This window comes from Pungitius pungitius, chromosome 9 (genome assembly GCF_949316345.1).
Source record: "Pungitius pungitius chromosome 9, fPunPun2.1, whole genome shotgun sequence".
Classification (NCBI taxonomy): domain Eukaryota; kingdom Metazoa; phylum Chordata; class Actinopteri; order Perciformes; family Gasterosteidae; genus Pungitius; species Pungitius pungitius.
In genome coordinates, this window is record NC_084908.1 from 21,227,603 (window position 1) to 21,251,946 (window position 24,344).

General features: G+C 49.2%; 3 protein-coding genes across 3 annotated transcripts; 1 reads left to right on the plus strand and 2 right to left on the minus strand.

Moving 5' to 3' along the window:
• Positions 1-641: 641 nt before the first annotated feature.
• Positions 642-10,146, minus strand: LOC119217894 (transmembrane protease serine 6). Its single transcript, XM_037471920.2, has 18 exons — positions 9,975-10,146; positions 9,488-9,617; positions 9,207-9,349; positions 8,876-8,943; positions 7,901-8,088; positions 7,279-7,320; positions 6,684-6,888; positions 6,429-6,565; positions 6,229-6,341; positions 5,726-5,835; positions 5,000-5,142; positions 4,819-4,917; positions 3,820-3,933; positions 3,584-3,700; positions 3,279-3,447; positions 2,783-3,060; positions 1,858-1,994; positions 642-1,152 (listed from the first exon to the last, which is right to left on the minus strand). The coding sequence occupies exons 1-18, from the start codon at positions 10,047-10,049 to the stop codon at positions 988-990; spliced, it is 2,433 nt and encodes an 810-aa protein (XP_037327817.2). The 5' UTR covers positions 10,050-10,146; the 3' UTR covers positions 642-987.
• Positions 10,147-10,258: 112 nt separating this feature from the next.
• LOC119217935 (interleukin-2 receptor subunit beta-like) lies at positions 10,259-21,727 on the minus strand. The gene is made up of 11 exons (XM_037471991.2): positions 21,337-21,727; positions 19,817-19,882; positions 14,954-15,048; positions 14,178-14,371; positions 13,883-14,094; positions 12,782-12,869; positions 12,567-12,700; positions 12,290-12,488; positions 11,967-12,060; positions 11,441-11,519; positions 10,259-11,358 (listed from the first exon to the last, which is right to left on the minus strand). The coding sequence occupies exons 4-11, from the start codon at positions 14,266-14,268 to the stop codon at positions 10,555-10,557; spliced, it is 1,701 nt and encodes a 566-aa protein (XP_037327888.2). The 5' UTR covers positions 14,269-14,371; positions 14,954-15,048; positions 19,817-19,882; positions 21,337-21,727; the 3' UTR covers positions 10,259-10,554.
• Positions 21,728-21,813: 86 nt separating this feature from the next.
• On the plus strand, positions 21,814-23,723 carry rps19bp1 (ribosomal protein S19 binding protein 1). Its single transcript, XM_037472167.2, has 4 exons — positions 21,814-22,112; positions 22,649-22,858; positions 23,011-23,108; positions 23,259-23,723. Exons 1-4 carry the CDS (start codon positions 21,953-21,955, stop codon positions 23,406-23,408), a joined length of 618 nt encoding a protein of 205 aa, XP_037328064.2. The 5' UTR covers positions 21,814-21,952; the 3' UTR covers positions 23,409-23,723.
• Positions 23,724-24,344: the final 621 nt, after the last annotated feature.

Consider the following 24,344-nt stretch of genomic DNA (forward strand, 5'->3'; position numbering starts at 1 on the left):
TAGAAGTTGATGATGGTGGAGAGAAAACACACATTCCTTCTTGAAGTGGAAACCACATCGAGCAGAGCTTCCTTCATCTTTATTGCGTCTGCCTTCAGTGTCTCTCTCTCTCTCTCTCTCTCTCTCCTCCCACGCTCTCCCTCCCTTCCTCCCAGTCCAACCACTACTCCCAAGATGAACGCAGACCACAATGAAAACACGGCCTTCGGCTGTTTGACCCGTCGCTGCGAGCAGAGAGCGAAGGAGCCCAGGGGAGCGATGGAGAAGCTGTAGAGAAACTGAGCTAAAATGCTCTTTATTTGGAAAATAGGCCGAGTTTTCAGTATTTTAAGTTCCTGTAGTTTGTTTGTTTGAACTCCAGCTGTGACTCTGCAGAAGCTATAAAAGCAGCAGCTGTGATGCGCGGCTCCTGTGGCCTCATTGATTAGAATCTAATCAGATCTGTGACTAACCTCACCACGCTCAGCGTCAGCTTATACTGTAGAGTTCAATGTTATGCACCAACCGTCATATTCCTGTCTCACATATTTTGGCAATAAATGATTCCTGACTCCTGGTTTCTGATTGACGTTTAGCTCGTTGAGCTTCCATCGTGCTATTGCTGTATTTTCATATTCGCCTCCAGTCAAACATACAAACAGTTTAATGCAACAGAAATATGCTTTATTATGTCAAACAGGGCTGTAATATAATCTATTTTTAATTTCAGTGTTCCTGATTATTTTCAGTTAAGACAAACATTCATTATTAGTGTTTATGAATCACTTCTCTATCTCATAGGAGTCCTATTCTTTCTAACCTAATTTAATTTTACAATAATTTGATGATTTCTGCTGATAATGTAACTTCTGAATGATGCTACATTAATGTAGTTGATTGATTGACTTTTATGATTGGAGTAAAACACCGCCTCCTGTTCACATAAACTCTTAAGATCACGCTTCTGTACCCGGGCCTGAGAGGACACTCGCGTAGAGACAAAGTGTCTCAGGGGCTGCCGATGACCTCTTTGATCCAGTCGGTGAGCCTGATGATGCGGGTGTAGACGCCGTAGTGGTCCGGGCGCCCGCAGCCTTTTCCCCAGCTCACCACGCCGGCGAGGAACCAGCGGCCCGACGGCTCCTGGCACACCAAGGGGCCGCCGGAGTCTCCCTGTCACAAGGACATTGTTATGTTGTTATGTTATAACAACGATTGTTCTGTTCTGTGATGTTACTTGATCTTGTTACGTTAGCTTGCATTCTAACTTGTTACCTTATGATGTTATGCTGTGTTGTTACATAACATTGTTTGATACATTGATGCTTTGTTTGTTACGTAACAGTGTTACAGATTGTTATATAACATTGTGACTTGACAATGTTGCGCTACGTTGTTACTATATGTTGATGTTGCCACTTCATGTTGTTACATTACGTTGTTACGCTACGTTGTTACGCTACGTTGTTACGCTACGTTGTTAAGCTACGTTGTCACGCTACGTTGTCACGCTACGTTGTCACGCTACGTTGTCACGCTACGTTGTTACGCTACGTTGTCACGCTACGTTGTTCCTTTATGTCGTTACATCACTTTATTAAGTTTCATTGTTGCTTTGCGTCTTTTCTTACTCACACAGTACGACCCCAGGAGGACTTTTTAGTAATCACAGCTACTTTTTTACAAATGCAATTGATGTCTTTCTGTCATTTTAACACTTAGTAAAGGACGACGTGTGTCTGGCTCTGGAAACGTGGTCAATCAACCGGACTTTGCAGAAACCACCTGGTTTACTTTCTGTGGTGATCTCATCCACCGCAGTTATTATTTTATTGTTATAATTAGATAAAAACGGAACAAGGTTGTTTTTACATGTACCTGACATGCATCTTTGTCTCCACTCCGGTAGCCGGCGCAAAGCATTCTGGGAGTGACCAGGTGGCCGTAGGTGCGAACGCAGGCTTCTTCGCTGACCAGGCGGACGTCCACCTTCTGAAGCACGTTGCTGGCAATGCCTGGAGACCAGAGGGTTAAAGGTCAAAGAAAGTGTCACAACGCGTTCATCCTTTTCCATTCAAGCACTGAAGACACCGTCTAGATTCACTTCCACACCCTCATGCTGCTACAAGACAAAGCACAACGTTTCTTCAGTCCACAGAGAGCCGAAGGTGCAAAGGAACCGAGAATGATGTCCCAGAGGAATCATTCCTCCTCTACAGACTAAACGTGTTCATGTTGCCAGTAATGAACCAGCGGGGACGGTTCCACCTTCCTTTAAGGCTGAAAATAGCCTCAGTACTGCATTATTCTGCACAGAACCCCGAGCCAATGGAAACAGGTTTTTATTGCTTCCTGTAACAGAGTCAAAAGCACCAAATAAAAGTCCATCTTCAAAGGATCGGCATAATTGCATTTAAAAGGCTTCATGAAGTCACTTACACCCAGGTTAAAACGGAACATTCCTGAGTCCTGAGAAAAATTTAAATGGATTACTAACTTTTATTACGCAGCTGACGTACTAAACTGACCGTATACAACAGACTCCTCCTTACGAAGAGGTAAATAACCACAGGAGTCATGTGACTAATTAACAAACATGGCCTCCATGTGTTGTTCAAGAGGTCAGAGGTTAAATCTGGGAGCAGATACAAACTCTCACTTGACCACCGTCAGAGTAACGAACGGCTCGACCTCCTCCTTCATCTTCTTCTCCTCCATGTTAACGTTTGCAGTCACACCGAACGAGCTACAGCCTGTGATTAAGGTGGAGAAACCACCTACACCCCGACCCCTCCCTCCTCACCCCCCTCCCGCAGGGCCCCCCAGCCGGTGACCCAGCAGAGCAGGCCCGGCTCCATCTGGTGGGCGGGCGGCGGCAGGCAGGCGGGCCGGGCGTGTCCGGCCAGCAGGGCGGAGGCGGGCCGGTCCAGCTGCAGCAGGGCCAGGTCGTGGTCGTGGGACTCGTCGTCGTAGTACGGGTGGAGGAGGATCCGCCGGACCCGGGTCACCTCCTCCGTGGGGCTGCTGGGGTTCAGCAGCAGCTTGCCCAGGTAGACGGTCCACAGCGAGGGGGAGTGGAGGCTGCGGGAGGAAGGAGGTCACATCCCATCAGAAACAACATGCGACTTCCACTCAACCATCTCAGAAGCCCCACACGTCCTCTGAGACAACAACCTGCTGAGGGTTTAATGTCCACAAGGGAAACCTTATGGATCAGAGGGTTATCTGAAGGTAACACAAACACCAACGGAGCTTAAATGCTTTCATAGCTTCATTCCAGCACTTCCTGGCCGGCTTACCGGTCGTCATAGAAACAGTGGGCGGCAGACGCCACCCATTGGCTGGAGATCAACGCGCCCCCGCAGATGTGTGTCCCGCGCACCTGAAGGCTGGCCTGCCATGGCCACTCCCCCTCCGTGGCATTGGCCCCTCCCACTATGCGGCTGGAGAACTGCCTCAGGCCGCAGTCTGCAGACACACAGAATTATGTTTAATACGTGTGACTTGTGGTGGACTTCACCCTGACCCCAGAGAACCAGCCACGCTACAGCTTGCTAGCCAGCTAACTAGCGTAGCGTGGTTGTCCGCGTGTTGGTCTTCTCACCGCAGTGCTTCTCGTCCGAGGCGTCGGGGCAGTCGGAGACGAAGTCGCACTCCGGGTTTGGCTTCTTTAGACAAGTCCCATCAGCGCACACATAGGTCATATCTGTGCACCGCACACCTGGACACACACACACACACGTATGGGTCAAAACATTAGATTTCAGTTATTATATGAAAGTAGGAGGCTGTCTCCTTGGGTTGTGAGTGTGTGAATGTGTGAGTGTGTGAATGTGTTACCATCGGTGCAGTTCATCTCGTCCGTTGCTTCGGGGCAGTCTGGGAGTTGGTCACACACTTTGTAGTAGTCCACACACCGACTGTCCTCTGGACACTGGTACTGTGCCGCACAAACTGAAACACACACACATACACACAATGAATGAGAATCCAACAAAGATAAAAGAGGCAACATTCTGAGCTTTTGGATTATTTTACTTCCAAGGAGGGAAATTAGCAAAATATATTTTTTTTAAAGCAGAATTAATGTTTTTATTTCACAGATAATCTCCATGTTATTAACCAATCATTGTGTAGCCCCGCCCTAAAGCATCCCCTGCTTCATGGTCTGTTTGACTCTAAATGGACCATCATTCACTAAATAAACATCATGCTGCATTGAAGAAGACTTGAAACTAGAGACTGAGACCATAAACTCATGTTTACAATGTTTACTGAGGGAATAAATCAAGAGAGAAGTAGAGTCATTTCCTCATAGACGTCTATGGGAGCAGAGGAGTCTCGCCCTGCTGGTCACTACACAGAAGTAGAGTCATTTCCTCATAGACGTCTATGGGAGCAGAGCAGTCGCCCCCTGCTGGTCACTACACAGAAGTAGAGTCATTTCCTCATAGACGTCTATGGGAGCAGAGGAGTCGCCCCCTGCTGGTCACTACACAGAAGTAGAGTCATTTCCTCATAGACGTCTATGGGAGCAGAGGAGTCGCCCCCTGCTGGTCACTACACAGAAGTAGAGTCATTTCCTCATAGACGTCTATGGGAGCAGAGGAGTCGCCCCCTGCTGGTCACTACACAGAAGTAGAGTCATTTCCTCATAGACGTCTATGGGAGCAGAGGAGTCGCCCCCTGCTGGTCACTACACAGAAGTAGAGTCATTTCCTCATAGACGTCTATGGGAGCAGAGGAGTCGCCCCCTGCTGGTCACTACACAGAATGCAGCTTTAATACAGTTTGACTTCACTTTAAAGAACCAAAAGGTTTCCACCAATAAATAACTACCACAGTTCCTCTCGTCCAGTCCGTTGGGACAGTCCTTGATTCCATCACATGCAGGAACACACAATCCGTTCACCGAGCACAGAAACTGACCCGGACACGCTGTAACACACACACACACACATGTTCATGACCACAAGTGGAACCCAAACGAGACGCTGCTGAGCTCACGTCCAACACCTACGATCTGACAGGTTAAACACTCTGTAGCGCAGCTGAAGTCCCGGCCCGGTGAGCGACACCTCGGACGTCATGACAACGGTGGTCGCCGCGGTGAGCAGGGAGAGGCGTTCGTTGTACGACTGCAGGCCCCTGGAGCCGCACAGTCTGAGGGGGGGGGGGGGGGGGGGGGCAGAGACACCGAGATCAGAAGACCAGACTGAGGCCTGAGGTTCAGAGGTTCAAATAAGACGGCGTGAGGCTGAAGGGAGACACTTGACCCCCAGTGAGACGTTTTTAATGAAGGTGATCACTCTGCTGCCCCCTGCTGTTCACCTCTGAACACAAGGATCATATGGAAAGCATATAATGCCTTTACTGTGCAAATCGTACACACATGATTCTACTGATGTGTTGTGTATGAAACTATGTCATCACATCGTGTCCTTCATGGAAACCTTTTACAGACCAGCAGGCGTTTCCTGTCTGACACACACACACGTCTGCTGTGAGCTATGAATCACGGTGTCTATTTATCGCAGCCACCTGCGTGGTGGTCAACGCGCTGGAGACGAAGGCGAAATCATGCAGAATTTGTGGTGTGCAGACTTGTTCAACTCACATGAGATGGAATAAGAGTTTCACGATGCTAATAACAACAGAAATACCAAAATGGCCTTAAAGAGACACAGGAAAACTGTAAAGAGACACAAGATGACCACAAAGCAAAAGATGAGAATGAGGCTCGTACCTGCGGCTCTGGATGGTCCACTGCCCCTGGGTGCAGGCCTGGTTGTAGCCGGCTCTGCTCAGCTCGTAGCCCTCGAATTCCAGAGACAGCCCCATCCCGTCAGCGGGGGTCTGACCTCACACAAAACACACATGGATGCTCACCAGGAAGACATGTTGGAGACTGAAGGAGCACAGCGTCCCTTCAACGTGGACGAGATAACGGCTACAGGCCCAGGCCCAAAGAATCAGAGGTCCACAGTCAAGTGTCCCCACAAAAAGACTCAAAATGGAGCAAAAACTACTGCAGAGAGACACCCAGAGACCACATGGAGACTACCTCAAAGAGATGCTATATAACTTCAAGGGGACACGAAATAACAACCAATCAAATACAGAGAGACAAAAAAGTGACAGATAGACAACAAAAAGAACAGATGAACTCTGAAGGGACACAAAATGAGCTGAAAAGGACATGAAATAACTGCAGAGGTCAATAACTCCAACATCAGGTCGTCTCCTTACGGTGAAGCTCCAGGTGCAGTTGGTGTCGGGGGGGTAGTAGCTGGGGAAGAAGGGCGTCCTCAGTGTCCCCTGCACCCCCGACACGGCCTTCAGCTGCACGGTGGAGCCGCAGTCTGAGGACGAGACGGAAAGAGTCTCAGTCCACCGTCCCCTGACACACTGCTGCCGGGGGGCGGGGGGGGGGGGGGGGGTTGTCTTACCCTGACGGTCCCAGGCCTGTGCAGACAGGGAGAAGGGGTCCTTGTAGTTGTACAGACCCTGCTTCCACACCACCGTCATCCACTCGCCTGAAGACAGCACGTTGACCTGCTGCTCGTGGCGGCTGCAGCCGTAGACCCTGAGAGGACAAGTCTTCACTCAGAAAATCACTTCTATTAACTATATTAACTGATGATCGATTATCGACTGATGTTGATTTCAGGGTTCAGGGAGTAAAAAGGCGGAGGAGAACTCACGAGGTGACGAGGCGGGAGTCGGAGGGGGTGAGGGAGTCGTACACCACCAGCCGGTCCCGGCACTCCGGCAGCAGCCACTCCATGTGGAGCTCCAGCTGGGCCCCCGGGCCGGCCTGGAGGTGCCACATGCAGGAGGAGCGCTGCGTGTCGGGGCCGCGGAGGGCGGAGCGCCGGCCGGGCGCCACCTTCTGGTAGCTGTAGCAGTCTTCAAAGGAGGAGCCATGCAGAAGGTGGAGCAGACAGGAGGGTTAAAGCAGGCAGTGAGGGAGCTGCACCCTGATCACGTGTTTGGATTTACTCTATTTAAATGAACGAAAATAGTGATTTATGTATTTAGTACTTATGTGGTATTAGCATTAGCATTGATGCTAATGATCAGCAGATTCTGACTGTGAAGCCTCTTTTTTCAGGTTTTATTATTAGGTAATATGTTCATATCTTAAATACCTTAAATCAACTTTGTGTAAATTAAGTTTCCGGTTCCTGTGTGAAAGTTGGGAGTTTGGGCCGCAAGCAAATCACAGTTCAATCAAGGTGAAAGCATCAATAAGAAAATGATGAATTAAGCAAAAATAAAAGAAGGAAAGTGTGATACCAAATGAGGCTTTCATGAGCTCTATGACTCTGGAGTCGGTTTCTGTGAGGAGCAGAAGAAGAAGAAGTTTAAAATGAACCCTTCTCCTCTCATCCAGCCTCCATCTGCCCTTCAGGGAGTGATATAGCAGCGTCCACGTGGAGGAGCTCCTTTGCATCCACAATGAACACAGCAGCGGTTGTGCTCCTGCAGGAGGAGTCAGCTGACTGAGGACATCAGAGTTCCAACCTGGAGCAGAACCTGCCTCAGGCTTCCGACCTGGTGTTTCTGGAGTGCTTCAGACCTGGATGTCTTGTGTCCTGAGTTCTTCCTGCTGCCGGAGAAGGGAGACCTGCTGAGAGGCTGGAGGGCGGTTGTGGTCCTCTACGGACTAAAAGGAGCCTTGTCGAAGGGCTCTGATCGGACCGAACTTTAGGTGTACCGCACTATGGATTCTTTTTCCTCATGACTAGACCAGGAGGCCGCTTTGGACAGGGTGGATCGCTCGGATTTCTTCTCTGGAACCTGTGGTGAACGGGGCCGGGGACCATGTGACACGAGGTGTTTTATGCTCTGTGTTGCGAGGAGGGGGGACGGAGATTAAGGTTTCTCCTCATGTCGAGATGAATATGTGACCTCTCACCTCCCACGGACAGCGACGGGAGGAGGAGGCGGTACCCGCCGCAGACCACCGTCTCCTCCTCCCCCGACCCTCCACACCGCCTCAGGCCCTCCTCCAGGCTCCGGGTCACCTCCTCCAGGGTGACCCCCCCGACGCGGCTGCCGGGCACCGACATCACCAGCCAGAAGTGAGCCACCAGGCTCCCCGGCCTGCAGGGACACAAGCAGGGACCAGCAGCCAGGTCAAGGTGTCCTTTGTGGCACACTGTGACATCACCGTGACATCACTATGACATCACAGCAGTCACACCACCAGAGGTCAGCCAAGCGCCAGCTTCTGCTCCTTAAATACTGATTTATTGTGAAACCGGAAGCCTGAAAGTTGATCTATAACGACACGACTCATCCTCCTGAAAATGAACTTCTTTTATCACAGGAAACAAGTCAGTTAGGGTTTGGCAACAAAAACAGTCGTCTATGGATTATAATTCATTCAGAAGTTAAGTGAGGCCTCATTTCACAGAGGGATAGATAGATAGATAGATACATAGATAGATACATAGATAGATAGATAGATAGATAGATAGATAGATAGATAGATAGATAGATACATAGATAGATACATAGATAGATAGATAGATAGATAGATAGATAGATAGATAGATAGATAGATAGATAGATAGATAGATAGATAGATACATAGATAGATACATAGATAGATAGATAGATAGATAGATAGATAGATAGATAGATAGATAGATAGATAGATAGATAGATAGATAGATAGATAGATATAGATAGATAGATAGATAGATAGATATATAGATATAGATAGATAGATAGATACATAGATATAGATAGATAGATATAGATAGATAGATAGATAGATAGATAGATAGATATAGATAGATAGATAGATAGATAGATAGATAGATATATAGATATATAGATAGATAGATAGATAGATAGATAGATAAATAAAGTTTGATCCATTTACCCGAATGCGAACACAGTGGTGTGGTCGAGGTATCGAGAAAGAGCGGAGCCCATAATCATCTTCTTCACCTGCAACACAGAGGAAGCAGACCACCAGTCAGAAGCCACTTAACAAACAGTTTTAAAACCCAGAAGTCACTTCCTGTTCCTCTAAAAGAGCCTGAATGAGACGACTAAACGTCCTCACTGAACAAAAAAGTATTTCACCCCTGGAATGAAACCAGGGGCGAAGGCGAGATGTTGGTATCCAGGAGCTTCTGTCCTCCCTCCCCAGGAGGCTAGTTGTGAAAAGCACATGGAAACAGAGAAGCAGATTCCTGGTCCCCGCTCACCATGAGCTGCACCTCCTGGGCCTCCCTCCTGAACGCGGCGCTGCTGTGAGAGGACAGGTCTGCAGAGAAGTTCTTGTTGAGGATGGACAGGTAGGCCGTGTACTGCCGCTGGAGCCGAGGCTCCACCACCCACACCCTGTACTCTGTGACGGAGGTCAACACAGCGCACATGAGCCTGGACGGACTGAGCTATGAGCTAACCGCTAACCAGCTAGCAGGCTGATGGACAGAGTCATCCTCTTAATTCAATTGGGGGTGTTTAATAAAGTGAGAGTCTGTACCCAGGAAGTACCAGGCCAGCGAGGCCGCAGCGGCGGCGAGTACGATGGCGACGGCGAGGAAGGCCAGGACGCACTTGCAGGAGCGAGCCCTGCTGGGGGGCGGAGCCACAGCTCGGTCGCCAGCTTCTACCTGCAGGACGGACCACACTTGACCTCTTTGGAAGCATACATTCAGTTACACATTCAGTTTAGATTCTTTTCAATGTTGCTAAATGACATTAAAAGGATCCATCCGCGACCATTGAAGCTTTATAATGCATGTAAACAATGAATATCTCTCTATATATTTATATATATAAAAACCTCAGAAGCGCCTACATTACCCACAATGCAACCTGAGGTCTGGTGAGCTCATCTCTAACTCTTCTGCAGAGCAGGTTGGAGCAGCCCCCCCCGCCCCCCCTTTAATGCACTAAAGGGAAGGACACTCGAGACCAGGGGACGGCCGTCGGGCGCCAGAGAGCCGCTGAGAAGCGTCGTTACTGACCCCGTCGGGCGGAGGGGCGGGCGAGGCCCCCCGGTCACATGACATCGACTTCTTGGAGCCGCGGCCGAGCGCCATGGCCTCACGGCGCGTCCTCGGCTCCTCCAGAGACCATGGCGGCGATGCAGCAGCTCTTCAGTCCGACGTGGCGTCTCTGTTTGCAGGTCCAAAGGTGCACCAAAGAAATCAATACGTCCCGAAAGCTGGACGAGCTTCAGCTGACTGATCCCACGTGGGAGGGGGGGGGGGGTGTTAAGCACCTTCTCCCTGCTAATAGGCCCCCCAGGTGAGCACAGGTCTTGTTGCCTAGCAGCGGCGATGCTCACGAGGCCGTTCACCTGGTTTCCCAGGGTGCATTTCACCTTCGGGGCAAACAAGAATCTTCACAAGCTTTGAGTGAAGATTTATCATCTGGTTTCTTCTTTCTTTTTGTTTTTGTTTCATCAAAATGAGAATCCAAAGAACAAAGAACCCAAGAATCAATTCAAAAATACTTTTATTTGATTTACAGCAAAGAAACAACAAAGAAAGCTGATCTGTTTGCTGATAACAACGTGTCCCTCTGGGGGACACACGGGCCTCCTCACATGTACCCGTCCCCACAGGGCTCCAGTGGACTGCCGGAGGACATCAGGACCATCTGCTCCAGCGGAAGGGGCCTCGGAGCCGGACCCACGCCGCAGAGGGCCGGCGGCAGGAAGCACGGCGAGGAGCTGAAGGGAGGAAGAGGAGGACGAGGAAGCAGGAGGCGGGTGGATTCGGAGGATGCTTTGAGCTCCTCCTGACCCCCCAGCTCCTCCTCTCTGACGCTAAGGAGCTGGGGGACTCGCTCGTAGCCGGAGCACACCGGGACGGAGCCCCCGCCTGCCAGCAGCTTCCGGAAGTCCACCCCCCCGCCGCTCTCCTCCTCGCCGTCGGCCGCGTTGATGCTGTCCGCCTCCAGGCTCTCCTGGCTGACCTCCTCGCCGCTGCACACGCCCGAATCCAGACTCTGGAGCCTGGCGCGCTCCACCAGCACCTCCTCCGCCCGCTCGTAGTCCGAGACCACCGGCACGGACTCGCAGCCTTTGGAGAGCAGCAGGCGGATCTCCGCTTCGTGGTGCCGCCCCCCGACGACCCCGTAGGGCGTGTCGGCGGCGCAGGGCGCCAGGGCCCCAGCAGTGAGCGAGGAGACGGGTGGAGGAGGAGGAGAAGGGGGGGGAGGGCACACCTGGGAGTAGCTGGGGTTGGAGAAGCTGCTTTCTCCTCTCAGCTTCTCCAGCAGCGCCTCCTCCAGGCCGCACGGCGCCACGGCGTCCACGGCGGAAGTGACCTCCATGGAGACCGCGTCCCTGGGTCTGGAGAAGGAGGTGAAGGACCCGCTGGGGAGGTGGGGCCTCAGCCAGCTCTGTGGCAGAAAGAGAACAGGTAAGAACACACACACACATATAAAATACATGTCATGTGATCTCGCTCTAACAAAGAGTCACCTGGAAGTCAACATCCTGCAGGAAGGACTTGGCCGGGTCTGGGAGAGGTGGACCTGTGATCCTCTTCACCATGTAGACCCTAGAGAGCACAATGAAGGTTATATACACACGCATACAGGTACGCATACAGGTACGCCTACAGGTACACATGCACATACAGGTACACATGCGCATACAGGTACACATACAGGTACGCATACAGGTACACATACAGGTACGCATACAGATACGCATACAGGTACGCATACAGGTACACATACAGGTACGCATACAGGTACACATACAGGTACGCGTACAGGTACGCATACAGGTACGCATACAGGTACGCATACAGGTACACATACAGGTATGCATACAGGTATGAATACAGGTACACATACAGGTACGCATACAGGTACGCATACAGGTACACATACAGGTATGCATACAGGTACGCATACAGGTACACATACAGGTATGCATACAGGTACACATACAGGTACGCATACAGGTACACATATACATACAGGTACACAGGTACGCCTACCAGGTGGTTTTGTCCGTCTTGAAGTGGATGAAGAGCAGAAACACAGCGAGAGCTGCAGCAGCACTGATTACGCTCAGAAGCCAGACCTGAAGATCTGCACCGTGACACAAGAAGTCTTTATCAGTCTCACTTTGTCTCCAGTCTCTTTACAGTCACAGTCTTTGTGGTCATTGACCTTTTGTGGGCCCCTGAGAGGTGGCGCATCATCACACGCTAGAAATAATCAACAGAAACCATTTCCCATGACCCTTTGCAGTGGTTCAGAGAGCTCAGGTGCTCCGGAGGACATAAGACGTTCAAATATCAAACTTGTGAACTGTTACCTGTCGGCTGTGGTCTTCCTACAGAGGAATCCCACGATGCAACGGGGCTCCAGTCGCTCCACGTGGACTTGCTGTCGACCATGACGGCCATCACTCGGACGCGCACCTCGTACCTCTGGCCTCGCAGCAGCTGGTCTGGGTCCAGCTCCACGCTGATATTCCAGGAGTCTTGCCGCTCGTCTACCTGCACGGACGCGTCCTGGTGGAGCACAGAGGAGCTTTCACGGAGAATCCTTCAGGGTCTACCATGTTCCTCTCTGACTGAACGCACACGCACCGTCCACGCCTGGGCCTCGGCCTTCCACTGCACCTGGGATTTGAAAAGGTTGATCCGTCCGTGCTTGGTGGCTTGGGGGAACCAGGAGACGGTGGTGGAGACCACGGAGGGTTTCGGGGGAGGATCCAGCTTTACTGCAGCGGCACACGGTGTGTTGTAAGGTTCCAAGTGGTGTGTGTGTGTGTGTGTGTGTGTGTGCACGCCGTCATACTCACTGTGACAAGCCGGCTTGAAGTGACGCTGCAGCGTTGTTTTGGTGGCGTTACAGCTCAGATGAATGGAGAGCTTGTGGGAGCTTTGAAACTGAGGAGAAAAGAATGAAACATTCATCACTATTACGTCACCAATAAAGGTGTTAAAGGTGTTTATCTGCAGGCAGGTGAACTCATGATTAAATCTACATATAAATCAGTTCTTCACAGAAAAGAATACATGTGTTCAATGTGCTTTTATAGCTCAGTATTGTGGGAGCAGTCGGATGAGCAGCTTAGCATTCTGTGTAGTGACCAGCAGGGGGCGACTCCTCTGCTCCCATAGACGTCTATGAGGAAATGACTACTTCTGTGTAGTGACCAGCAGGGGGCGACTCCTCTGCTCCCATAGACGTCTATGAGGAAATGACTCTACTTCTGTGTAGTGACCAGCAGGGGGCGACTCCTCTGCTCCCATAGACGTCTATGAGGAAATGACTCTACTTCTGTGTAGTGACCAGCAGGGGGCGACTCCTCTGCTCCCATAGACGTCTATGAGGAAATTACTCTACTTCTGTGTAGTGACCAGCAGGGGGCGACTCCTCTGCTCCCATAGACGTCTATGAGGAAATGACTCTACTTCTGTGTAGTGACCAGCAGGGGGCGACTCCTCTGCTCCCATAGACGTCTATGAGGAAATGACTCTACTTCTGTGTAGTGACCAGCAGGGGGCGACTCCTCTGCTCCCATAGACGTCTATGAGGAAATGACTCTACTTCTGTGTAGTGACCAGCAGGGGGCGACTCCTCTGCTCCCATAGACGTCTATGAGGAAATGACTCTACTTCTCTCTTGATTTATTCCCTCAGCAAACATTGTAAACATGAGTTTATGGTCTCAGTCTCTAGTTTTAAGTCTTCTTCAAAGCAGCATGATGTTCATTTAGTGAATGAAGGTCCATTTAGAGTCAAACAGACCATAAGTAGGGGATGCTTTAGGGCGGGGCTACACACTAATTGACAGGTCTCTACCAGAAACATCAGTCCATGTACGGTCACTTCCTGTTCACTGGTTCAATCATCCCACCACTGGTCACTGATGTCACAGTGGAGCTCCTCCCACTCACCATATTTTTGTTTTTGAAAATCAGGTGGCACTTCTTCAGCCTCGGTGTGGAGGCGTCGACCGGCTCCATCCTGCAGGAGCTGTTGTATTTTTTATATCGTGTCAACCTTCTTTCGGCCAGGATTGTGCAGACGTTGTCGGGGCGGTCGGCCTCAGACGGGCTGCTCCACGCGCAGGTGATGAAGCGGCTGTAGTCGCTGACGCAGGTGAGCTCTGATGGGGGGAGGGGGGGGCAAACAGAAGCTTCAAAAGATGTCGTAAAAAGCAGCTTTCATGAATGAAATTAAAGCACCGACCGTCATCCGAGAGGCCGGAACAGTTGTCTCCTTCAGCGGTGCACAGCAGAGCCAGGAGGCCCAGCAGAACTCCTCCTTTACTCCTCTCCATCCTCCTCAGGCTGCTCCTCTGCCGTCTGATGGGGGGTCGCTCCCTTCACTCCGTGTGTTCTCAGCGTTCAGGGTGCGGCTCACAGCTCCAGCGTCTCCTCATTCTGTGCAGGGGACCACACACACACACACACCGGTGGGGTTATTTCTGCACACACACACACACACACACACACACACGCACACACACGCCTGACCGCAAAGCAGGTGTGAAACTGTCAGATGATAAAAAAAACTAAAATGCTGCCGTTTCGGATCCTGAAACAGATCCTGAGCTACTTGTGTAACTCTGTATCCTTTGGACAACACAGGATGAATCTGCTCTGCACTGACCCCACTCACTCAGTATGGTACTTTGTGGGTCAGGGTACCATCACAAGAGGACGCTTTTCCTCACCTGCAGGGCAACAGGTGAGAAGGAGCCAACCATAGAGAAGAAACAACTGCTTCCTACGTGATGATGGGGAGCACGAAGTGACCCATCAGAACATCTCAACCTATTTATTCTAACCTTTGTTGACCTACCGAGAGCCAAAAAGGGTCCTCAGCTGGACGCCGTGTCATAGACAAGCATCATGATGTCATAAACAGATTAACAGTGTGAATATACTGTATCTCTGCAGTTTATTTATGTGTATACACACATATAAATATATATATATGAAACTAAGAAGTGTGACCCTCACCTGCTGCATCCGTCACACAGCGAACCTCTCAGCTCCTCTGCGGTGCTCTGTGAGAGGAGTCACATCGGGGGGGGGGTGGGGGGGGGTGTGGTATCCTGTAGTAGCAGACGTCAGAGGTAACGTCAGACGTTCAGCACTCAGAAAAACACAATCTCACATCACATGATTCATTCGACCCTTTTATTTAACATGCCAATCAACAGCAGACCCACGCTGCCTCAAAAACAGGATGGCAAGTATATGTGTGTGTGTGTGTGTGTGTAGGTGTGTGTGTAGTAATACAGCTGACTGCAAACCCCATAACCAGACACACACACACACACACACACACACACAAAGCCCTAGTATACTAACAATTAACAGAATAATCAATGACAGAAGACATTTCAGAGTCCCTCTAAACGCTTTGTGTGTAAAAGCCGTTCATCACTCATTGTGTGTTGTGTTGTTTCACTGCGGGGGGGGGGAAGTTGGCTCATGAGGTTTTAATAAAAGGTCAGAGCTTTTTTCAGAGAACTCAAATGTTCCATTACACTGTGACAGGTGACTTCCTACCAGAGCGCTTCCTGTTCTTAAAGCGTCACTTATCAGATGCTGTCCTCACGCAGCGTGGTGAAAAGAACTCCACAGACCACATGTTTGACATCAGCGCTGAAATATGAAGCCATCCCAACAACAGTGGAGCTCAGAAGACACCAAGTGAGATCTTACCCCTCACTTTAAACCACCCGGGTCACCTGACCATCTCACCCCCCCCTCCACTTTCAACACATGCATACAGACGCATGGACGTAGTGTAGAAGTATTAAGTAGACAAGTCGACTTAAGTACACTACTGAGGTAAATGTTCCATCACTGGAAGAGTGAAGATCAGGACCACAGAGAGCCTCGACATCTTCCACAGAAAACTAGAGACACACCTTTTTAGACTCTACCTTGACTAAAACACTAGCAAACCGTAGCACTAACAAATGATAGCACTTAAATTGTACTTATAATGGCACTTTTCTATAACATGTTTAGTAACTGTTTATTTGATGAAAATGTACTTTCTTGTTACTTGTTCTTCTGAGTTTGTATCTCTATGTGGAAATGCACTTATTGTACGTCGCTTTGGATAAAAGCGTCAGCTAAATGACATGTAATGTAATGTAATGTAAAGATGACGATTCAACATATTTTGTACTTCACGTTTACACCAAACAAAGTGATTATGATCAAGTCATGTGATCCACGAAGACTAAACAAAGTACAAGTAGTGCGAAGTCAAAAAATGAAGAGTTTCACAATTTGGCCCTAAAGCGATTTGGCCGCCCCTGCTTTATACTCTATCAGAGACCTGTCAATCATTGTGTGGTCTGTTTGACTCTAAATGGACCATCATTCACTAAATGAACAATGAAGCCTTGAAACTAGAGACTGAGACCATGAACTCATGTTTACAATGTTTACTGAGGGAATAAATCAAGAGAGAAGTAGAGTCATTTCCTCATAGACGTCTATGGGAGCAGAGGAGTCGCCCCCTGCTGGTCACTACACAGAAGTAGAGTAATTTCCTCATAGACGTCTATGGGAGCAGAGGAGTCGCCCCCTGCTGGTCACTACACAGAAGTAGAGTCATTTCCTCATAGACGTCTATGGGAGCAGAGGAGTCGCCCCCTGCTGGTCACTACACAGAAGTAGAGTCATTTCCTCATAGACGTCTATGGGAGCAGAGGGGTCGCCCCCTGCTGGTCACTACACAGAAGTAGAGTCATTTCCTCATAGACGTCTATGGGAGCAGAGGAGTCTCCCCCTGCTGGTCACTACACAGAAGTAGAGTCATTTCCTCATAGACGTCTATGAGAGCAGAGGAGTCGCCCCCTGCTGGTCACTACACAGAAGTAGAGTCATTTCCTCATAGACGTCTATGGGAGCAGAGGAGTCGCCCCCTGCTGGTCACTACACAGGAGTGTAGTCATTTCCTCATAGACGTCTATGGGAGCAGAGGGGTCGCCCCCTGCTGGTCACTACACAGAAGTAGAGTCATTTCCTCATAGACGTCTATGGGAGCAGAGGAGTCGCCCACTGCTGGTCACTACACAGAAGTAGAGTCATTTCCTCATAGACGTCTATGGGAGCAGAGGGGTCGCCCCCTGCTGGTCACTACACAGAAGTAGAGTCATTTCCTCATAGACGTCTATGGGAGCAGAGGAGTCGCCCCCTGCTGGTCACTACACAGAAGTAGAGTAATTTCCTCATAGACGTCTATGGGAGCAGAGGAGTCGCCCCCTGCTGGTCACTACACAGAAGTAGAGTCATTTCCTCATAGACGTCTATGGGAGCAGAGGGGTCGCCCCCTGCTGGTCACTACACAGAAGTAGAGTCATTTCCTCATAGACGTCTATGGGAGCAGAGGGGTCGCCCCCTGCTGGTCACTACACAGAAGTAGAGTCATTTCCTCATAGACGTCTATGGGAGCAGAGGAGTCGCCCCCTGCTGGTCACTACACAGAAGTAGAGTCATTTCCTCATAGACGTCTATGGGAGCAGAGGAGTCGCCCCCTGCTGGTCACTACACAGAAGTAGAGTCATTTCCTCATAGACGTCTATGGGAGCAGAGGAGTCGCCCCCTGCTGGTCACTACACAGAAGTAGAGTCATTTCCTCATAGACGTCTATGGGAGCAGAGGGGTCGCCCCCTGCTTGTCACTACACAGAAGTAGAGTCATTTCCTCATAGACGTCTATGGGAGCAGAGGAGTCGCCCCCTGCTGGTCACTACACAGAAGTAGAGTCATTTCCTCATAGACGTCTATGGGAGCAGAGGAGTCGCCCCCTGCTGGTCACTACACAGAAGTAGAGTAATTTCCTCATAGACGTCTATGGGAGCAGAGGAGTCGCCCCCTGCTGGTCACTACACAGGAGTGTAGTCATTTCCTCATAGACGTCTATGGGAGCAGAGGGGTCGCCCCCTGCTGGTCACTACACAGAAGTAGAGTCATTTCCTCATAGACGTCTATGGGAGCAGAGGAGTCGCCCACTGCTGGTCACTACACAGAAGTAGAGTCATTTCCTCATAGACGTCTATGGGAGCAGAGGGGTCGCCCCCTGCTGGTCACTACACAGAAGTAGAGTCATTTCCTCATAGACGTCTATGGGAGCAGAGGAGTCGCCCCCTGCTGGTCACTACACAGAAGTAGAGTAATTTCCTCATAGACGTCTATGGGAGCAGAGGAGTCGCCCCCTGCTGGTCACTACACAGAAGTAGAGTCATTTCCTCATAGACGTCTATGGGAGCAGAGGGGTCGCCCCCTGCTGGTCACTACACAGAAGTAGAGTCATTTCCTCATAGACGTCTATGGGAGCAGAGGGGTCGCCCCCTGCTGGTCACTACACAGAAGTAGAGTCATTTCCTCATAGACGTCTATGGGAGCAGAGGAGTCGCCCCCTGCTGGTCACTACACAGAAGTAGAGTCATTTCCTCATAGACGTCTATGGGAGCAGAGGAGTCGCCCCCTGCTGGTCACTACACAGAAGTAGAGTCATTTCCTCATAGACGTCTATGGGAGCAGAGGAGTCGCCCCCTGCTGGTCACTACACAGAAGTAGAGTCATTTCCTCATAGACGTCTATGGGAGCAGAGGGGTCGCCCCCTGCTTGTCACTACACAGAAGTAGAGTCATTTCCTCATAGACGTCTATGGGAGCAGAGGAGTCGCCCCCTGCTGGTCACTACACAGAAGTAGAGTCATTTCCTCATAGACGTCTATGGGAGCAGAGGAGTCGCCCCCTGCTGGTCACTACACAGAAGTAGAGTAATTTCCTCATAGACGTCTATGGGAGCAGAGGAGTCGCCCCCTGCTGGTCACTACACAGGAGTGTAGTCATTTCCTCATAGACGTCTATGGGAGCAGAGGGGTCGCCCCCTGCTGGTCACTACACAGAAGTAGAGTCATTTCCTCATAGACGTCTATGGGAGCAGAGGAGTCGCCCCCTGCTGGTCACTACACAGAATGCAGCTTTAACTCATGAAGCGTTGACTTCACTTTAAGGACCTGAAGGTTTGCAGCTCGACCTTAATAAGGGCTGGATGAATGACTGAAGATGTACCATGTGATCAGAGAATCAAGACCTCCCGTCTTCAGTCTGTCTCCATAACGTCGTGTCCTGACACTGAGATACGGGTGTTCTATTTAAATGGGTTTTTTTCCGCCACTTGGACTTCCCCTCTTAGCCGAGACTTCTTCTCTCACTTTCCTCTCAAAAAACACGGAAACAACCACAAAGTCAAAAGAAGCGCAGCCTGACACAAACCGCTTCCTCCCACGGCCTTTTCCCAGAACGCTGCGCTGCTTCTGATGAAACGATGACTCACTGCGCGTTATCTGCCTTTACTTCTGTGACCCTTTTTACCCACAACACACCGCGGTTTAGAGTCCACTACAATGAAGAGCTTCACCATCAAAGACACAAATCAAACGGAAAGAAAGACTAATCAGAGCTTCAATGATCCTCACTGATGTTTGTGAATATGAAAAAGTGCATGAAGCTCTTTCCCTAAATGCGTCCTCCTGACCAGAGGAAGATCACTCCCTCACCTTCATCATTGGACCGCTTCACGCTGTCAGCTGATCAGAGAGGGCAACCAACGAATGACAGAGAGTAGATTAAAGGACGGACAAAGTGAGTCATCTCTCTCCCCCCCTCCCCACCCCCCCTCATCTCTCTCCCCCCCAAATCATCAAATGCTGCGTCTATCAGATGTTAAACTTGTCTTCATCCTCCTCCTCTTCTTTATCGATGGCAATAGATATTGTATTGTAAGTGGATAAAAGCGTCAGATGACATGTAATGTAATGTAATAGATACGGTTGATCAGGTCCTACCTGCTCCTCATTGATCGGTCCCCATGTGGACTCCAACACAGAGCCAGTGACGAAGAGGAGAAGCTTCTGAGTGAAGAATAAAAAAGGAGGTCAGTGTGGTTTCTCTCTCTGAGGTTCAGGAAGATGAGGAGAGGAAGAAGAAGGGACAACGATGAAGATGAAGAGGGGAGAATAGGAGAGGATGAAGAGGAGGAGAAGAGGGTTGAGGATGAAGAAGAGGGGAGATGAAGAGGGGAGGGATATCTTCACCTCTTCAGACCTTTCTGTTGTCGCTGAAGATTCCATCCACAAAAACCCTGATTTTACTGCGTGGATCAGAGATGTTCTTCTGTCTGCGTGTGGATTCAATTGTTGCACCAGATTCCTCAAAGTGCTTTTGAGGAGGTGATGTGGCTGACATGCACCCCCACAAATACCCCCCCACATGCACCCCCACAAATACCCCCCCACATACACCTCCACAAATACCCTTCTCTTAAGACACATGGGATTTTCTACGTCATGAATCTAGTCTTTACATCCATCCATCTTCAAACCACTTATCCTGTACTCAGGGTCATAGGGGGGGGGGGGGGTGTCGGGGGGGTCCACCTTGGATCGGTCACCAGCCAATCGCAGCACAGAGACAAACAACCACTCACACTCACATCCACACAATCAACCCGATCCCCAGAGCAGGTCTTAGGACTGTGGGAGGAACCCGGAGAACCAGAGAGAAGCCACACAGACTCGGGGAGAACATGCAGACTCCACACAGAACACACAGGCCACTGAGTCGAACCCAGGACCTTCTTGCTGTGAGGTGACGGTGCTGAGCACCACGCCACCATCTCCTTTCCTCCAGTGTTTCCTGGGCTGGAGAAGGAAGCATCGGAGGTTCACATAGCTATGAGATGCCTCCTCATACGGACTTAAAGGTCCTTGTTTTGTTCTTCACGTTGAATAGTGACAGAAACAGAGCTCACGCTGAAGGCTTCACTCTAGCGCCCCCTCCTGGTGGCACCAACACCCCAAAACCATCAGTGACCCTTCAGAGAAAATCTTAAACGTTTTAAAACTAAATCTTTGTCATCCCAGTTCCAACAGAGAGGTTTTGATGATTATTTATAATATTGTTAATTTATTAAGATGTAGTAACCAAATACTTTCTCTGATCCATTTAGAGATATTTGTCTATTTAAAAACCTCTTTTTCAGAGTAAAGGGAAACTAAAGATACAGAGTACACGTTCATTTTACTTCTTTATTTTGAGTCTCTATATCCTGAATTCACCAGAAGTCACTGTTACACATTGTTTTATTTTCATATGTAATTACAACATTACAGAGAACGAATAATTGTCTTAATATATCGTTTAAGTATGAGATCTATAAGCTAAACATTTCTTTACCTTCAGGTTTATGAATAAAACATAATGGAAAGAAGAAGGAGGGCGATTCATCACACACACACACACACACACACACACACACACACACACACACACACACACACACACACACACACACACACACACTCACCGTTATCTGCTCCCTCCGGCGGGATTCACACCGACAACCCGCGTGATCCTCACAGCTTCTAGGAACGAATCCACAGGAAGTTCCGGGCTTCACTTCCCTTTCGAACGGTCCATCCGAGGGAGAAGCAGCCTTCTGATTGGCTGCAGATCATCTGACGAGCAGCTGTGATTCAACATGAACTCTGCTGGGTGTAGTAAATACAAACATAACAAGTACCTTTATTTGTATACCTTTAATCTGGTAATCACTCCCAGTGCTAGTAGTAGTTATAGTACTAGTATTAGGAGTAGACTAGTAGTGGTAGTAGCAGACTAGTAGTGGTAGTGGTATTAGTATTGGTAGCAGACTAGTAGTGGTAGTAGCAGACTAGTAGTGGTAGTGGTATTAGTATTGGTAGCAGACTAGTAGTGGTAGTAGCAGACTAGTAGTGGTAGTGGTATTAGTATTGGTAGCAGACTAGTAGTGGTAGTAGTCGTAGTAAACTAGTAGTAGTAGTATTGGTAGTAGTAATAGTAGTATTAGGCGGAGCCGGCTCGAAGTCGTCCGGGTGGAACGTATCTCCTCCGTGCTGGTTTCCCTCCGGTTGCCTTTGACGGTCACACCGGCTGCTCACCGGATGTTGACGCAGTCACGTTGCTGTTCGGAGTTGTGCGCGAGTCCTCATCGATGTGTTCATTTACCCGCGAGACGTTCACACAAAACGTGTCATAATTCCACCGGGATGTCGGCGTCGTTGGTCCGAAGAGGACTGGAGCTGCTCAACAGTGACGTCAAAGGTCAGATTAGCGCTTCAGCTCGCTGGTTAGCATTAGCATGGCTAACATTAGCATGGCTAACATTAGCACATTAGCTTTGGCGTTTCATCGTCACAGTGAAACAAACTCGCTCCTCGTGAAATAAAAGACCATCATACGACATGGCACTAACTTTACTTAGTTGGGTTTTTATTTAATATCCATTATTAAGATGCTTTATGTGGCATTAAGAAGTACTTTGAAGACCGTTTTACTCCATAATATGAAGTATATTATATCTACTTCATGCAAACACAGAGGAAAAGGACACTGCCAACTATAATTTCTGTCCTCATGTCCTCATGAATAAAACATAATGGAAAGAAGGAGGGAGATAACAGCAATGTCTCCTTTCATCACACACACACACGCACATACACACACACACACACCGTCTGCAATGTCCCGTGAATTTAGTAGAAGTTTATAGATATTTTAGAGATAGAGAGGGCTGTGTAGCAGCTCACAGTGAAGATAATACACAACAGAATCCTGTTACATGTGTGTTTCTCTCCCAGATGTCAGTGAAGCGAAGAAGAAGAAGAGGACGACGAAGCAGCAGCAGCAGAAGAAGAAGCAGCAGCAGACCCCCGGCTCCTCCACCGTGATGCAGCTGGTGAGCACCAGGCGGCAGGGGGTCACGCGGCAGGTGAAGCGGCTGCAGGGCCGCCTCGGGGCCGGAAAGAGCAAAGCCACCGTCAAAGACAAGAGGATCAAGTCTGCAGTGGGTCAGTCTGCTCTTGGGACGGGGGGGGACAGGATCCACAGCCTGATTAACACATCACATTAAAGTAGTCCTTGTAGGAGTTTCATAAGACAACCCTTTTGTCACCTGAACGTCCTTCTCCTCTGTGTTTGCATGTATTTGTTTTCGCTGCAGAGGAGTTCAGGAAGAACCAGAGGAAGAGTCACATGACCGATAACCTCAAGTACTTCATGGCAGACAGCAACAAAACACCCGACTCTGACACTGTGAAGGTAAGAACTCCGACCTGTTGTTTGTGAAGGCTCCTTAGCATGTTGAGTTAGCTTCATTAGTCATACGGAGCTAACGTGAATGTCACGTGTTCTCTGCTTGTTGTTTGCACTGTTTCTCTTTGCGTTGCTCTGATTCCGGGTCTCCCTCAGATCCAGAACCACAACCTGGGGCGGCAGTCGAGGAGTCGCCGGGAGCCGCCGGCCAGGAAGGCGGAGAAGGCGACGTCTCTGTTCACGGAGGAGGAGTTCCAGCAGTTCCAGATGGATTACTTTGGCAGGACTGTCGAGGGGAAGAAATGAAGCGCACCGGTAAAAACACAGAGACACTTGAGGCCTCGCAGGAAACGGGGAGCTGCTGCTGACAACATCAAGAGCCACCAGGCTCTCAGTGACGTACGTGCACAACGTGCACTACGTTTCTGATTCAAACGCACTGATCTCCTTCTGGGGTCCAGTTCTTCTCGTGTTCAAATGGAAAGTAAAATAGTCGTGTTAGTTTTCTTGCGTGGACGACAATCCAAAGACTTCCTGTAGACTCTGTTCCTGTTATAAATACCGCCCCTGAATGAGTGTCATGATGAACCAACTAAACGGAAATAAACAGTGCAAACTGAAGGAGGGGGATGTCATTAGAGAAGTGAGAATCGCCAGGGACGTCTCAGGACACACACACACACACACACACTCATCTATTGGTCATATTAACATTGTAAATGGGACTGGATGCGTTTGTACCATCATCCAACCAGCAGGTGGCAGTAGTTCTATAGTCCATCAGGTTCAACCAGAGGGAAACTCACTTCTTCCTGAGGAAAAACTTTTAAACTCATTTATGAACAGGCTCCGCCCCTCCTTCCTGCCAGGGAGTGACTCACAACCAACACACACATTGTGTGTACACAAGTACACAAAACACAAGTCAGCTTCAGTGTCCTTAATGCTACACAATGTTGAATTATTCAACTTCTATTTAGTGTTTTATGACATATTTATATTACTCTTCTCCTTTGGTTTCTTCATGCTTATATATTTTTAAGGTGACTAACATGTTTTTAATAATGTCTACTGTCCATACAACAAAACCAATAAATACAGTTTAAAGATTTTGTACTCTCAAATACATGTCAAGTTCTGTGGTCTTTTATAGTTGATTTTATGTTTATTTACGTGCAGATGTCATTAATATGTATATATGTATGCATATATATGGGAAACATCAAACATTTACTCTTAAAT

Coding starts and splice junctions, on each gene's coding strand:
- LOC119217894 (XM_037471920.2), bottom strand. CDS start 10,049: ATGGCGCTCGGCCGCGGCTCCAAGAAGTCGATGTCATGTGACCGGGGG. Junction 9,350..9,487: donor GCTGGCCTGGTACTTCCTGG/GTACAGACTCTC, acceptor CCTCCGTCACAG/AGTACAGGGTGTGGGTGGTG. Junction 7,321..7,900: donor CCCGTCGCTGTCCGTGGGAG/GTGAGAGGTCAC, acceptor TGCTCCTCACAG/AAACCGACTCCAGAGTCATA.
- LOC119217935 (XM_037471991.2), bottom strand. CDS start 14,268: ATGGAGAGGAGTAAAGGAGGAGTTCTGCTGGGCCTCCTGGCTCTGCTG. Junction 12,489..12,566: donor CCGAGGCCCAGGCGTGGACG/GTGCGTGTGCGT, acceptor GTGCTCCACCAG/GACGCGTCCGTGCAGGTAGA. Junction 11,359..11,440: donor TGCAGGATGTTGACTTCCAG/GTGACTCTTTGT, acceptor TTTCTGCCACAG/AGCTGGCTGAGGCCCCACCT.
- rps19bp1 (XM_037472167.2), top strand. CDS start 21,953: ATGTTGACGCAGTCACGTTGCTGTTCGGAGTTGTGCGCGAGTCCTCAT. Junction 22,859..23,010: donor GAGGATCAAGTCTGCAGTGG/GTCAGTCTGCTC, acceptor TTTTCGCTGCAG/AGGAGTTCAGGAAGAACCAG. Junction 23,109..23,258: donor CCGACTCTGACACTGTGAAG/GTAAGAACTCCG, acceptor GGTCTCCCTCAG/ATCCAGAACCACAACCTGGG.